The sequence below is a fragment of the Cricetulus griseus genome, chromosome 3, assembly GCF_003668045.3.
Source record: "Cricetulus griseus strain 17A/GY chromosome 3, alternate assembly CriGri-PICRH-1.0, whole genome shotgun sequence".
NCBI lineage: Eukaryota > Metazoa > Chordata > Mammalia > Rodentia > Cricetidae > Cricetulus > Cricetulus griseus.
This window is the reverse complement of record NC_048596.1, coordinates 6,289,496-6,306,058: the sequence shown is the minus strand read 5'-3', so window position 1 is coordinate 6,306,058 and position 16,563 is coordinate 6,289,496. Positions and strand designations below refer to the sequence as shown.

Here is a 16,563-nt window from a genome sequence, read left to right as displayed (position 1 = left end):
AAGCAAGCCAGTAGCTCTCACCTCTACCCAGCTGAAATGGCAATCCTGTCTCCGCAAATCTGCAGAGGCAAAAGCTTTGAGTTCCTGTCTCCTCCTCCTCATATCCGTTTTCCACCCAGCCATATCCTCCTGTCTCCACCTCCCTAGTGCTGGGATCAAACGCATGAGCTCTGTTACTCTTCACTCTTGTGTAGGCCAGGATGGCCTTGAACTCAGAGAGATCCATCTGCCTGAATCCTGGGATTAAAGGTGTGTACCACCACTGCCTGGCTTCTGCGGCTAATTAGTGTGGCTGCCTTTGCTTTCTGATACTTCAGGTAATCTTTATTAAATCATAAGTAATTTATCACAGCACAGCCTGTATGCGGGCTAATTTTATGTCAACTTGACACAGGCTAGAGTCATCTGAAAAGAGGGAGCCTCAGCTGAGAAAATGCTTCCATAAGATTTGACTGCAGGGCATTTTCTTAATTAGCATTGAAGGTGGAGGACCCAGTCTGTTGTGGGTGAGGTCATCCCTGGGCTGATTGTCCTGGATTCTATGAGAAAGAAGGTTGAGCAAGCCATGGGGAGCAAGTCAGTAAACAGCTCTTCTCCATGGCTTTAGCATCAGCTCCTGCCTCTAGGCTCCAGCCCTGTTTGAGTTCCTGACCTGATTTCCTTTGATGACGTACAGCAATGTGGAGCCAAATAAACCCTTTCCTCCCCAAGGTGCTTTTGGTTATGGTGTTTTATCACAGCAATAGTAACCCTAACTAGGACAGCCTGGCAGATTTTACCACCTATACTGAGAACGTGGGATGAAAATAGGAAGGGATATAGAAGACAGCAGAAAAGAGCTTCCGTGTGTCGGTGGCGCTCAGTAACCCAACTAAGGCAAGATGAAAACCAGGCTCCTAACCCAAGCCTTGTACCATAGATTCATGCCACCCTATGGTGGTTTCTTTCCTCACTCTCCAAGGATGAACCGAACAGCTTCACTTCATCATCTGGAAAGAGAAAAACTAGCCACGGGTGCCCCTTTAGGCCGCACCATGAAGCAAAAATGGAAAACAAAACCTTTGACTGACTATGTAACCTATGCAACTGGGTCTAAGATCTGCCCGTGGCTACCTGAATGGTCGGTGGTCTCCTGGTTGTAGATCCTGTGTGTGCAGCCATGCTTGAACTCCCACAGCCCAAACCCCGACAGCTTCACTTGCATACGGCCATCTACCAGGCAGTTGGAAGGTTTCAGGTTGCCGTGAGACCTCAGCGGGCTCCCATGGAGGAACAGCATACCCTGCAAAGGTGATGGTGAGCACGGAGACAGAGGAGAAGAGCACTGCTCATAGCCACACAGACACCCCCACTCCGTGCTTGTTTTAGAAAAGCCGCAAGCTCCTTGTCTATGAAGCTGATCGAGGCAGAAACAGGAGGAAACATGGCTTATGACTCCAGGCGGTGGTGGCACGCGCCTTTAATCCCAGCAGAGGCAGAGGCAGGCGGATCTCTGTGAGTTCGAGACCAGTCTTGTCTACAAGAGCTAATTCCAGGACAGCCTCCAAAGCCACAGAGAAACCCTGTCTAGGAAAACCAAAGAAGGAGAAGACAAGTGTGGCTTCATATTAGACTCTCCTCATGGTCAGGAATCTGAGCTCAAATCTCAGCTCTACCACCAGGCCGAGGGGGAAGTTGGTAGTTAGAAAAAAAACGCCATGCTTGGGCCTTGAATCTCAGAGCCTATGTTAGCAGCAGAGCACTTATGGCTCAGGCTGAGTTTGAGTGTTTAGGGCCCAGAAGCAAAAGAGTACTCAGAATGGGGGAGACCGGTGCTCAGTGTGGAAGATGCTTGTGACTCATCAAGGCAGGAAACGTACCGGTCCAGCCAGGAGAGACCTGTGTTTTTCCAGAGGACTGGAGCCTTTCCACAGGCTGGGAGGGGCTCATAGGAGCATCTCAGATTGAGGCAGGAAAAATTTTAGGAAGGTAGGTGGGAGGAAGAAGTAACTTTAGGGGGAAAACTCTCATATTTGAGACAGGGTTAGAGAAACGATCTTTGCATGTGTCTATAATTTCCCAAGGCAGACTGGGAGCAGTGAGATGAAGGTTATATTTATTTATGTATTTGTTTATTTATTTTGGCACTACTGTAAAAGCTCTGGGCCTTTTCAGCCAGTATCTCTCTGAATTGCTCATTTTTGGAATTTTGATAGGAGCTGGCAGAAAAGCAACAAACTCAGTATGTCCAGGTACAAGGTCAGCATGGAACATGGGAACCTGGGATAGCTTGGGTGTGGTGGCCCCTCCCACCTGCCTTAGGGAACAGGTGTCAAAGTGACAAGAACAAATGACAGTGTTTCTTTCAAGGGTCCTGTAGGATTTTGTTTTTCTTTCTAAGGATAACTGTCAGGTGTGAATGTTGTCAGGTGTGAATACAAGCCCCTTATATAAACTAACTCATGCAATATTCCTGAATGATCCTAGAGAGGAGGGTGGCACCACGGTCAGCCTCTCTCACGGGTGAGTAAAGGGAGGTAGAGAAGTCAGCCTGCCAGGCAGTGCAGTGGCGGTGAGGGAGGTAGGCTGGATACTCTGAGGTCAGATTCCAGCCATGGCCTTGACCAGTTCCAGCTCCCTCTGCTGAGGAAAGAAGCCAATGACAGGTAGACAGCCATGACTGCCAGCCATAAGCTTCTGTGGAGACTCATACTGTGTGTGTGGGATTGGTTTCTGATGGACAATTAAACAGTAGTAAATATTCATAAGCACTTATACTATGTGTGCTTTACACAGTCTTTTCTGAGCCAGGTCACTATTCTCATAAGGAAACAGCAGTTTAAATGCTCACACGTAGAAGGGGACAGAGCTGGTCCAAGCCCAGGCTTCACAGCCTTCAAACCCTATCCACTTCTCAAGCACGGAGCACTCTGTTTCCGGTGCTCTGTGTGGTTGTTAAGGTTAGTGAGAGAGATGGGAGAGGGAACCACATTTCTCCAACACCCTTGCACAACAGCAAACGAGATCCCAATAGGCTCTGAGGCAGCTGGGAAGGACAGAGGGCCCAGGTAGGCTGGCTTACAAGGCATGAGATGGCATAGTAAGGAGGATCTGAGGGGGGCATTCTTAAAAGTTAAAGCTTGGGACCCCTAAGCTTTGAGCCTATTAACCAGCATTTCAAGTGATGTTGATGGGTTAAGCACACCACTGGCTTCTTTCCTCAGCAGAGGGAGCCGGAACTGGACAAGGCCATGGCTGGAATCTGACCTCAGAGTATCCAGCCTACCTCCCTCACCGCCACTGCACTGCCTGGCAGGCTGACTTCTCTACCTCCCTTTACTCACCCGTGAGAGAGGCTGACCGTGGTGCCACCCTCCTCTCTAGGATCATTCAGGAATATTGCATGAGTTAGTTTATATAAGGGGCTTGTATTCACACCTGACAGCATTCACACCTGACAGTTATCCTTAGAAAGAAAAACAAAATCCTACAGGACCCTTGAAAGAAACACTGTCATTTGTTCTTGTCACTTTGACACCTGTTCCCTAAGGCAGGTGGGAGGGGCCACCACACCCAGGCTACCCCAGGTTCCCATGTTTCATGTTGACCTTGTACCTGGACATACTGAGTTTGTTGCTTTTCTGCCAGCTCCTATCAAAATTCCAAAAATGAGCAATTCAGAGAGATACTGGCTGAAAAGGCCCAGAGCTTTTACAGCAGTGCCATAAATAATAAATAAATAACCCAAGAACTTAGAAATGCTGACTGCATGTTATTTCAGTGGCTCCCCAGTGAAGCCATCTTGTTCTGTCCAGAATCCTAGAGCCAATACTGCATTGGAAATGTGGGCCAATACAGACAGCAGTAAGAAAATGGCCAAGAGAGTGCATGTATCGCTAACCTCACCCCTGTATCAGGAGACAGGGCTGCTTTACCTCAGCAGCACGCTTGTTGAGATGGCAGAACTTAACCCCCATTCTCATTAAGGAGTCTAAGATCCAAGTGTACCATCTAGTGAGACCTGAGCCCAAACCAGAGCTCTGCCTGGCCTTGCAAACACACGAGGTTTGTCTTTTGCCCTTGCTGGTCCAGTCCTGGGCAGGAGACTCACAGTCTCATGTAGCTCCTCATGCTCTGCCTCACAACAAGGAAACAACAGTTTAAGTGCTCACCAGGAGGCGGGGACTGCAATGGAGCTCACCGGGAGGCGGGGACTGCAATGGAGCTCACCGGGAGGCGGGGACTGCAATGGAGCTCATTACACGTATAAAATGAGCCTGCCAGGGGTGGTGGGGATCTGGGAGTACAGTAGCCTCCACAAGGTGGCATGCATGCTTTTGTTTTTCTTTTCTTCCTAATAAAACAGTGTCACAATGCAATGCTGTCAGAGAGCAAACAGAGGTAGTGTGTGCTCATGATTCATGAGAAGATTCCATGCACTTGGGCATGGCTTGTACGACTTGCTCTACTGGAAACTTCTGGAAGGTACCCCAGGGCTCCAGGGCTCTGACTCTCATGCTTGTGTTCACTGGTGCTTAGCAGGAAGCATGAAAGAAAACACTGCCACACCCCCAGTGTGACACTCACCAGTTGGGCCAGCGATTTCACCTGACTAGGCCTCATTGTATTCCCTCTTGAAAATGGAGTCCTTACTACTACTAATGGTTAGCTAGTAAGAGCACCATCTGACCAAAACACAATGCAAGCCACATGTGTACTTTTCATTTTTTTCAGCAGCCACCTTAAGAAAAGCTGAACAAGTGAAAATAATTTTAACCATACTGTGAACTTAATTTGGTGCATTTAAAAATCTTTTGTGAAAAACATCTGTGGGTTTCTTTTTTCACTAAGCTCTCAAATTGCATGTGGATCTCTTTTATACTTGAGACATATCTCAAGTGGGACTAGCTACCTTTCTAGTGTTCGTTGTTGTTAGCACATGTTCCTTGTGGTGCCAAATTCAGACAGACCAGAATTATTCCACAGAATTCTTGGTAGATTTCAACAAGAGACTGCAGTTTTTTAATACCCATACTGGAGTTGTTAATGAGAGTACTGATAATTACTACAGTACTAAAAATTCACACATTTATTACATATCTGTTCAGGGGTAGCCACAGAGCTAGGCGCTTTATGTACTTTGGCTCTCAAATCAACTTTCAGAGATGGAATCTGATACTGTCTTTAATTCTGAGTCTCACGGTGGTGACAGTCATGTGACCAGTATGTGACAGACTCGTGTAAATCTCTAAGCCAATTTCTATGTCAAATTGTCTCTTATCCGCAGATTTCATCGATGCTTCTTTTAGCTAAAAATGAGGGGACCACCTTTACTCAGGCAGACTTTGTTATGATTTCCAAAGCCTTTTGCAAAGATCATCCCACTGCTTTGGGTTCCTGGGGGCAGGAAGTGAGCTTCATTCCCCTATGCCTTCCATGTTCAGACTACAATCAGATCCCAAGTAAATACTCAACCCTCTAATTCGGTTCACTGGCTTGTTTGGACTCTCTCTCTCTCTCTCTCTCTCTCTCTCTCTCTCTCTCTCTCTCTCTCTCTCTGATGTAGAGGAAATGCTGGCAAATACACACCCAGAGCAGACTTGTGTCTTATGAATGGGGTGTGACAGTTAAGTCCTCATCTGTCTTCAAACAGTCCCAGAGTAAAACAAGCCTTTAGCAGATGCTCATCCAAAGTTTACAGTTTATAACAACAATGGCTTTCCGGGATTGCCCTTGGAGACATAATGATGGTGAAGACTGTGTTTGTCTACCTTGCTTGGCAACAAGATGCCAGCCTTCCACTAGAGCTGGGGAACCAGGGTCTCAGCAGACCAACCGAGTGCCTTAGGAACAAAGGGCAGTGAAACCTTTGAGAAAGCAAAGGTTCTGAGCCAACCAGGCCAACATTCAGTCCTCTTACATGAAAGCACAGAGGGGAATAGACTACAAGGTCATTCTCTGAGTAGGTGTCCCAAGCCTCAACAAGGACAGGGCTTAGCTTTTGTACTTGCAGCCCTTCCACCACCCAGCAGGGTGTCCTCTGAGGGGTTTGTTTATTGATGAGTGCAATGCTGGCTGGAGGATTCGGACAGTTTCTACCATGAGTAAGCTGGAGTACCTTCATCTCTAGGATTTACTTCCAGGTACTTTTCTTGGTCCTTTTAAATGGCAGAGGGGTAACACAGCAAATTAAGCTACGCAGTAGTCCTGCTTGAGGAGACAGCCTCAAGTTGCTGGATCCTACTTACTGGCTGTAACACACTTCATAGCTCATCTTTTCAATTCCATATCTGCCTTGCTCATCCCTCACCACCCTCTGTAAACCTACCATGAGTCATCTGGACTTTTGGGTCTAGTCACCCTCTCTCTGCATGTTCCCTACCTTCGTGGAAGGGATGGATCTCTCTCTACCCACCTCTGAATGGTCCTTGTCAGACCCTGGTGGACACCTATGTAAGAGACCTATGGAGGACACCTATGTAAGGGTTCCTCTCTGTTATAAATCATAGCAGAAATTTCTAGTTTTTCATGATACATAGTGTGGTATGGAAAATCAGGCTACAAGACTCAAAATGCCTAGATATGAATCATATTGATAACTATTTAGAAGCTGTAGGACTTCAGGCAAGCTATATAAATGCTCTGTATCCAGTTATCCCATCTGCAAAATGAGGGCAACAACAGGTGTGCCTTGTTGTAAGAAATAAATAAGTCAATAAGACAAAACACTAATAAATGTCCTTATCGAACAGTATCCACACATTCTATGTAATATGTGTGTGCTATTACAGTGATTATCATCCTCTTCCTAACTGCAGCCCCAAACAAAGGCTGTGCTTTTCACACCCTCTCATATTTACACCTCTAGCCCACAGTTCTATCTTTGTAGTACTGATTCCCAGGTTCTGAGGAGGGACTCAGGGGCTAGAGAGAAGAAAGACATATCCTCCCCAGCTCTACTTGTGGTGCAGTGATTGGATTCTCTCTGGGACAAGAAGTTCTCCCCAAAGCCTAGATGCCCTGTTATTTCCTGATCGGGCAGGGTTACCATTCATTCCATCTTTGGTTTAAAACACTTTTCTCCCTCTACATTGATGTATGATTAGAGAATGAGAAAACCATGGAACATCTGATTGAAGTGATCAGATTTAAACCTGGAGTCATTCAGTTTAAAGACATTGAAAGAGAGCCAACAAAGATGGAGAACAACTCAGGAATATATGGCATGCATTCTTTAAGTCAGTTTCTGTTATACTCACATTGACTATGTCATATGCAAATGAGAGCTTGAAAATCCAATCCATCTCATGATCTGAGTTTCTCAAGACATCCTAGAAAACAGTTATTGCAAATATCACTTGGACTTAAGCTCCCCACATAGAGCAGGACAGATGATCACGTACGTAACTCATGTCTTTCTGCCTGGAACTAATGAGAGAAGGGGCAAGTGACACTTGAGTGGAAATCTTTGCAGAAAACTGTGAAGTCTCACTCCATGTGGAGAAAGGATACAGTCTTGAATTCTACCAACACCTCGCTTCCCTGACACAAAACTAACTGATAGCCATTTGTCGGAAGGGGTGGGATTCAAGCAGAGGGCTGTCATGGTAGAACAAATCGAGTTCATTCAGTTTCCACCCAGAGGAAAGGGAACCAGTAGTTGGCAGATTCACTCATATTCCTGGCAGATCCCAGGAAGAAGTCTAAGATAATCCAGGACTTTTGGTGAGACAACAAACGGAACCATGCATGGATAAATGGGGGAAAGATGGGTAAGGTTTTCCGCTGGCTGTCTAATGAAGCCCGACAACGACGTAATATTGTTGCTTACCTTCAGACTTCCTTTTTTGCAGTACTGTGTGACAATGCAGATGTTGGGCGGTTCTGTGCAAACACCAAAGAAGGGGACGATGTTTTCATGCTTTAACTCACACATCTGGAAACAACAGTGGCAATATTATATATAACACGCACAGAGGGTGCCTTACACGGGGACCACACTGTGTGCTTTATCCACTTTTAGTTAATTGCCAAGGTGCTGTGCGAGAACTCCTTCCATCTTACAGGCAAAGGAACGATGCCTTAAAGGTGGAATGACTTACTGAAGGGGATACACAGCTCAATGGCACAGCCAGGAAGTAAACCCAGGGAGTCCGGCAAACAAACCAGGGGTTATCAAAGTCCAATCCAAGCCACAGTAGTAATTAAACCTCATCACCACAGGCAGATCCTGCACCCATCCCCTGGTGTGTGACACTGGGTCATTGACATGAAGCAAAGCGTCAAACCCTCCCCAAGATCCAAGATCCAAGCTCAAGAGGAAGCAGACACCCATCACATCAGAGGATGAAGGGCCAGAATTAAGGCCAGGAAAAGTTAAGGGAGCAGACAGAAGTAGGAGGGAACCAGACTTCAGGCTCCTGCCTAAGGACCAAGAGCCTGAGGTCCAAGCCCTTGCAGCCGATAAAGAGCCCTGTGTCAAGCTGGAAACCCCCTTCCACCACTGAACCTTTGGGAGGGAGGCCGCTTCTCACAATGGGAACAGAGGACCGACAGGGCAGAGAGGAGCCTCACCAGCCAGACTTCCTGTAGCACAGTTGGCTTCTTAAGCCATGCTTCTGCTTCATCATCAATATAGCAGAGGGCCACGTGATTGCCCTAGAATCAGAGACAAAGTAAAAATCTCTTTTTTCTTTTAGTATTTTTTCTTTTTTTTTCTTTTTTCTTTTCTTTTTTTTTTTTCTGAGACAGGGTTTTTGTGTAGTTTTGGATCCTTTCCTGGAACTCACTCTGTAGACCACCCACAGAGATCCTCCTGCCTCTGCTTCCTGAGGGCTGGGATTAAAGGCGTTTGTCACCACCGCCCGGCTCCCTTTTTTTGCCTGCATGTTTTGCCTGCATGTGTATCTGTGTACCACGTGTGTGCAGTACCTGGGGAGAACAGAAGAGGGTTCTCAACCTGGGATGAGAGTTATAGGTGGTTGTGAGCTGCCCTGTGTGTGCTAGGAATCAAACCCAGGTTCTCTGGAAGAGCAACCAGTGCTCTTCACCACTAAGTCATCTCTCCAGCCCCAAAGTAGAATGTTCTTAACTCAGGATGATCCAGAAACATCACCACTCAGGAAAGGTGAGAATGGTGAATGGGAAAACTGGGGAGAGCGCCATCTATGGGCGATAGCATCCAGATCCCCACTGACCAGTCACCCCCCTTGGTGACATTGTGGTAGGCCCAGGTTCAGCAGTAAGGCCTCCTTCGCCTGTCAGCACAGCCCTGCAAGGGGGCTGCACTTAGCCCCGTTCTGGATGGGATCACTGAGGTTGGGTAGCTTGTCCAGGGTGGCAGATGTGCAGTAGTGCAGCCAGGTCTGAATATCTGGTTGCAAGGCCAGCTCTCTCTTCTATGTCTCATTATCATCCAAGAAAATAGTGAGTTGACGCCCTATGTCTGGAGTCAGGTGCCTAGTTCAAGCCCATTGTAACAATTCAATTTCACTTCTCCCAGCCTCCCTTTCTTCACCTGTAAAATGTCAGAGGGCATCACCACCAAACTTGTATGTTTTGGAGAAGGATGGGGTCAGTTTAAGCAGCACGTGGCATATAAAGCTTCCATGAAATGGCAGATCTTACTTTTGTTACCTGCTGGTTCTGCTTTTAGAGTCACTCAATCCCCAACCTCAACAACTTGCAATAGTGAGGTAGGGGCTGATTGGAAAGGAGGGTGTGGTCTATAAACACAACAGCAGGGGGCGGGGCAAGGCTCAGATCAGCTAAATATCATCTCCCAGGTCTGCCACTTTCAGTGAAGAAGCAGCTGTGAAGGGGTTGGGATACAGACCCGGTTCCTATGGAGGAAGGGGCTCCTGTGTAACTGAGGAAAGGTTCCTGGAAGACGTGATGCCCGTGTGGAAACATGAAGGATGAGAAGGTTCCAGCTGGGGTGGGGAAGGCAGAGTGGACACGACACTGCCAGAAACTGAAACCACACTTGAGTGCAACGGTCGGTGATTGCTTTGCTTGGCACTTTCTGCCTCCATTTCCCAGGACCAAGGGAGCTGAGCTTTTAAAGGCTGGTGAGGCATGTGTTCTGGGGCCAGCTGAGAAAGGATGCCGGGAGTAATGTCTGAGCTTCAACAGCTGCCAGTTTTACATGGCTGATGTATCAGTATCTGGCATGAATCTGGGGTAAAGAAATCCTCACTCTGAGACTGTGCTACCTTCTAAGTTTGCCACTAGCCACCTGGGACTATTTAAATTGTGTGTGTATAGCTGGGCATGTATGTGGTATTGGAGGTCAATGTTGGGTCAATTTCTATTGGTTTCCACCTTACTTTTGAGACAGAGTCTCTTGCTGAACCTAAAGGTCATCAATTCAGCCAGAAAGGTTGGCTAATCAGCCCGTCTCTACCTCTCCAGCGCTGGGGTCACAGTCATGTGTTGCCACTCCTGGTTGCTGCTGTTCTATTTAGGTGCTGGGGATTGAGAGTCGGGTCCCAGTGCTTATAGTGAGGGCTGCCCTGGCTGAGTCATATCTGCAGCTCCCTAGCTATTTAAATTTAATTATCTTTAACATCCAATTTGCCTAGAGATACTTGTGTTCAGTCACCTGTAGCCAGTGGCTGTGGTAGCTTTGGGATATTGCCATCACCGCAGAAGGTTCTACTGGGAGTTCTAAGTCTGATCGAGTTACTAGTGTAGGAATCACAGGGGAGCTTGTCACAAATGCAGAATCTCAGTCTCCACCCTGGTGACCCAAAATCTTCACTTCAGAAACATCTCTTAAGTTCTTTTTTAAGTAAAACATAGTATCTATATATACTTTGCTGTATTTAAAAAAAAATGATGGTGTTTTAGTTCTTAAAGTTAGAGAAACAGCAGTCTAGAGACACAAAACCACCTGGGATTTTGTTTGGAGAATGTTCTTATATTCATAATGTCCAGCCTGACCAAATTAAGAGAAAAGGACAGAAACCCACATTGACACTCATATGCACAGAAGTACCTGGTAAAGCCCCACGGGGGCATAAAACATCTCTTCGCCCCATTGGCTCTTGACAAAAGAGCTACAATCTTCAGAGCTTTTCACCAAAGAAGCATCACTAACATTGTGCCTCGACACAGGTGTGCCTCGTTGGGACGGCTGGAAAAAAGACACAGCTCAGTTGCTCTCAGCAGCATGGCCTAGTACCCGCAGGATGGTATATTTTGTAGATAAGGAGGATGAATTGCAAGGCCACATAGTCAATGCCTGGGAAAGCCAGGCTTTGAACTCTGCTCTTTCTGATCCAAAATGTATCTACTTGCTGCATGCCTCACTCTTGGCCTCAGCACTACCATGGGTAGTACAGGCTCTGAAGCCAGGCTACCTATATTCATGCTCTAGCTGTGCTACTTAAGCAGAGGCAGAGATGGAATTGTTTTCCTGACCCAGTGTGTGTGAGTTCACTAAGGCCAGCCTTACTCCTCCAGCTCCTACATTCTTTCAGCCCCCTCTTCCAAGGCTCTCCCTGAGCCTTGGGAGGGGAGATTGATGTACAGTTCCAGCTCTTTGGAAATGGCTGGTAGTCTTCTAAAGCTCAACTCTTCTGTGGGGTGTCCCTGTGGAGCACCCCAGTCCTATTGAAAACATTAACTCTTATTTGCATAACAATCATATCAATGCACCATCCAGGGTACCTCTGGTTTCTTTGTGAGACAGTCCTGGCTGTCCTGGCACTCGCTCTGGAGACCAGGCTGGCCTTGAACTCACAGAGATCTGCCTGCCTCTGCCTCTCAAGTGCTGGGATTAAAGGCGTGCACCACCACCACCCATGTAAGTTATCTCTATGTTTAATATTTCCAGAACCTCTTTAACAAACTACAGCACAGCTTCAGAGCACAGAAGCCTAGTCCTTTTTAAAGTGAATATTAATGGATCCCTAATGTGCAAAACGGAGCAAATCAGATTACAGCTCTGTGTGTGGAGAGGGAAGAACAGATTCAAATCCCTGGGGACATTTGGAAGTAACGGACTAATTAGTTTAGGACCCTGAAATCTCCCTGACTTGGTACCAGCCAGTCTTCCCAGCCACATGTTCTAACATTCTGACATCCTGACATGGTCTCTGTGACTTCTCTCCTTGTCACTGCTAACAATTCATTCTTCCTAAATGGCACTTCCTCTCAGAAGCCTCCATAGCACCCTCACCTCACCATGGAGACACCCCTCTGTATCCCTCTAGGGCATCCTGAAGCCTTGAATTGAGCTTAGGCTACCCTGGATGGTGCATTGATATGCTTGTTATGCAAATAAGAGTTAATGTTTTCAATAGGACTGCGGTGCTCCACAGGGACACCCCACAGAAGAGTTGAGCTTTAGAAGACTACCAGCCATTTCCAAAGAACTGGAACTGTACATCAATCTCCCCTCCCAAGGCTCAGGGAGAGCCTTGGAAGAGGGGGCTGAAAGAATGTAGGCGCTGGAGGAGTAAGGCTGGCCTTAGTGAACTCACACACACTGTGGTTACCAGCACAAGACCGACACACGATCAAGCTAGATAAGTCCAACAGGGAGCACGGAGGAGCTCTAGGAAGTTTGGAGAGAGCCACTTTTGGAGTGGAGTAGGTGGCCACCAGTAGGTTCCGCACCCCCTGTAGATGACCCCTCCCCACATTTGCATATGAACTTAGTGTGGGAGGGGCATGAAATTGGGAATGGAGATATTTTGGGGGGAGAGGGTTGGAGGGAGGGAATGGAGGTATGGGTACACTGTTTAGATACATGATACAAATAAAAATAGTTTAATGTTTTAAAGAAATTGAAGTTTTGAGAGGCAGGGTAGTGTTCTCTGGTGAATGTAGCCTAGAAACTTAACTCAAGTCTTGAGACTTTTCTCAGTGAGTCTTCCCCTTGCTGTCTGTCATAAGTTCCTAGGGGAGGTCCCTTTGCAAGTCACCAGGGAAACCTGTGGCCTCACCTTGTGCTGGGGCAGAACAGTGATGCTGTCATAACAGATCTGCCACGAGGTGTTTCTGTGATGGCTCTGTGCTTTTCCTCTCACCACCCATAACACCAGCCCTGTAATGGCAGCTACTGTGGCAAGAACCAGGAGTGTCACTGTGATAATCACCAGAGCTGCAGGCTCACCTGGAGGTAGAGACAGACATTACTCAGTCCCACCTGTGAGCAGAGGTAAACGTGTCTCTGCCAAGCAGGTGTCTCAAAGGCTCTCTGGATATGGTGTAGGTTATAACCTGCTGAAACCATTTAGACTTGGCTCTGCTGGGACCCCTAGCTTGGATCTGCTACCCTTCCCCCCCCCACACACACACCAGCTACCATGGCAAATATAGTCACCTCATTTTTGTTAACAGAAACTTCTATAGTGAGGACATAGCAATGACTTCCAACTCTTTTGTTGAACAATTACTATGCATTTTCTATAATGTCCTCCAGGCATGGTCTAATTCATAAACCAGGCTCCTAACCAGTTATTCAGCCATAGCCTCTGCCCAAACTGCTTCTGCCTCCTTGAAGGAAGTTCTAAGACTTGAAGCTTGGGTTCTTGATAGTGATGGCTCTAAACAGGGGAGGTGGGCATGATGATGTCTGAAAACACTTTCAGTTCTAGCTAGAGGGATGCTATGTCTCACTGTCCACAAGCACAGGACAGTCTCACACAGAAAGGCTTTCTGGCCCCAAGACAGTGTTGTTGAGAAACCATCCCTGCCACCTTGTCTGAGCTGTCATGCTTGCCTGCTACAGCAGGAGGCTCCATTTTGCAAAGCTTGTTATGAAATCCACAACCAGGTCTGTCTTCCAGAGGGGAGCCATGGAGCCAAGAGATGTCAGAGAAATTCCTCCAGGGTCTTTAAGCAGAGAAGACAAAGGTCTGTGTTCAGTGCATTTATTCTACTTGTCTTCACCCCATACACAACAAGAGCAACTGAGACAAAAAAAAAAAACAAAAAACAAAAAAAAACCAACAACAACAACAACAAAAATAAAACAAAACCCAGTGCCTAGAGAGATGTCTTAGTGAGTGAAGGCACTTATACTGTGAAGTAGAATGACCCAGTTGGATCCCTGGAACTCTCATGATGAAAGGCCAGAACCAACTCGCCAAAGTTGTCCTTGTAGCTACACATTTGTGAATGCATGCACAGAGATGAATAAATGTAAATAAACAACAACAACAGTGAAAGCAAACAGGCTTAAGCCCCCTAATTCAAACCACTGGTGGCCTGATGAGTGTTTTCTACTTTCCTTAGCTCTTCAAACTTCAAGTCTGACATCCAGTCATGAAATTCAGGGAAAGCAATGTCTTCTATTTTTTTTCCAGGTGGAATAACTTCCCCAATCTTCTAACTTAAACTATGTCTCTCGACTAAAAAATCATGCCAATGCTACAAGTGTCAGCCATGCTTGGCACAGACAGATCTTAATGCATAGCAAGTATCTTGACAGTTTACTCCCTAAGTGGAGTGCGCCCCTTCCTACCACACAGAGGACCTGCTTTGTTAGAGTTGCTTTGCTTTTGTCTGGCCTATTCTGGCACTTACTCTTCTCAAAGAAGGGAGGGAAAATGTCTCACACAGAATCTGGGTTAGCGGTAGCAGGCAGGTAGACCTGGAGTTAAGCACTACCATTCCTTTTCATTTCCTTGTTGGTTTGTAGCTGAGAAAACAATACAAAGGACTTCTGCAGGAATTCCTGGTACTGGGAGCCCAGAACAGCACAGGTCCTGATGTCCCTGGGAGTCTGTGGGAGGCAGGCTTTGTAGGCAAGTGGCTTTACTGAATGTGGGCTCGAGCCCATAGGTGGCCCCAAGATTCACTGCCTTAGGGGATCAGGGCTTCTTCTGGCCACCACTGGAAATGGGATCCAGCATCAAAGGAGGCAAACCTCTATGAAGTTACAGTTGGGGTACTGTGTTTTTTGTGTCCTCCTCTGGGATCCTTGTGTGGAACTGGGATCCAGGTGGGGCATCAAAGGAGGCAACCCCCCCCCGTGGAATGATAGTTGGGGTACTCTGTTTCTGCGTTCTCCCCTGGGATCCTGAAAAGGGTGATACCCACAATCTGGGCAAACCAAGTTGGTCTTTGTGAGTTCAGAAAGCTCTGATGTCATAACAGGATGCTGCCCTGCTGAAGACCTGATTTTGACTAAGCAGTGGTGGTGCACACCTTTAATTCCAGCAATCTGGAGTTCAAGGTCAGCCTGGTCTATAAATCAAGTTCCAAGACAGCGAGGGCTACACAGAGAGACCCTGTCTCAAAAACCACAAAAATAAAGAAGTGTGTGTGTGTGTGTGTGTGTGTGTACATATCCCCCCAAAAGCCTGATGTTTTACATGAGTTTACGATACTGTGTTGGACTGCATTCATCACTAATCTGAAACATATGCAGCCCACAGACACAGGTTGGACATAACCATAGTGAATAGACTACATAGTGGGATGTTCTAGACCTAGATCCGAAACCTCTAATCCCCCAACCCAGTTTCTTCTTACAGAATGACCAGTCTTACCGAAGTGACCAGCAATACCTGATCTCTTTCTGAAAAGTGTCGTAATGAAGAAAAGGAAGAAAAAGGGATCTGTTTCCAGATTTCTGTAGAGCATAGACTGAGTAATCCAGGTGCCTTTTCCCCTGGGAATCCAAAAGCACAGGGCCAGAGATTCCTGGAAAGAGAGATTACACCGGGTAAGGACAAAGTGGTGCTCATGGCTGAGAACAGCAGCCCGTGCCAACTCTGATTGGCATGCCCATTCCCCACCAGACATGGATAACAGGTTCTGCCATTTGACAAAATCTGAGCCAGGGTCAACATATACACCAAGGGACAGAAGGTGGCTCAGAAGTGGAGGCACACTGGGAAGGTAGACTATCTCTTTAGCTCTCTTTAGCAGGGAGGCTCATCCAGTGTTGAGGGAAAAATTAAGCCATCTTGCATGCATTGCGCATGAAACCACCTCCTCTGAAATCAGAAATCATGGCGCCTGGAAGCTGAATGGCCACAGGGCTGGGGATGAAGGGCAGACAGTTGTCCTCTGGTCCCTGCCGTGCTGGCTAATCCCTGTAAGCATTCCTGAGACAGAGGTTTGCAAACTTCATTCTCTCTGGGCCCTTTCTTCTGACTTTGGTAGGTGCTGAAGCTTTGGCCGGGCGCTCAGTTCCAGCCAGCAGTTCTGCTGCCCTTGCTTGGCATGTGCTAAACTTTATTTATCACAGAGAGACTTCAGGAAAGGGAACACCTATCTTACACCCCAAACCAGCATCCATGCCCTGACATTAGGTTCCACTGTGGACAGGAAACAATATTGCCACTTATGAAGTACCTACTATGTGCCTGGCTCTGTGATCTTGGAGACCTTACACATTAAGTCTCAGAAAAGGGAGAATCTCAGTCCTAATACAGGCGGCCTAGAAGATCAGTGTCCCAAGTCTGCCTTCCAGAGCCATGGGAGGCAGTGTTGGCACACAACCCATGGATATAGCACCTGGTGACCTTTTCTTCCCAGGATGTCATACTGTCTTACTGTTCAGATGTGATCTACAGGCAAGTCTCTGCAAGAAAAGCTGAGAGAGAGTTCCAGAGGGAAAAG

At 47.0% G+C, this 16,563-nt stretch overlaps 1 protein-coding gene across 1 annotated transcript in view; it reads right to left on the bottom strand.

The window, feature by feature from the left end:
* The window catches only part of LOC100760728 (guanylate cyclase 2G-like), a 50,198-nt gene that overhangs the window by 21,481 nt on the left and 12,154 nt on the right, over positions 1–16,563 (bottom strand). Inside the window, exons 6-13 of the mRNA XM_035443107.1 lie at positions 15,504–15,639; positions 13,712–13,824; positions 12,933–13,102; positions 10,979–11,116; positions 8,554–8,637; positions 7,811–7,915; positions 7,239–7,310; positions 1,114–1,282 (exon numbers count right to left, since the gene is read on the bottom strand). Coding sequence (XP_035298998.1) covers positions 1,114–1,282; positions 7,239–7,310; positions 7,811–7,915; positions 8,554–8,637; positions 10,979–11,116; positions 12,933–13,102; positions 13,712–13,824; positions 15,504–15,639 — 987 coding nt within the window. The remainder of the gene's footprint in view (positions 1–1,113; positions 1,283–7,238; positions 7,311–7,810; positions 7,916–8,553; positions 8,638–10,978; positions 11,117–12,932; positions 13,103–13,711; positions 13,825–15,503; positions 15,640–16,563) is intronic.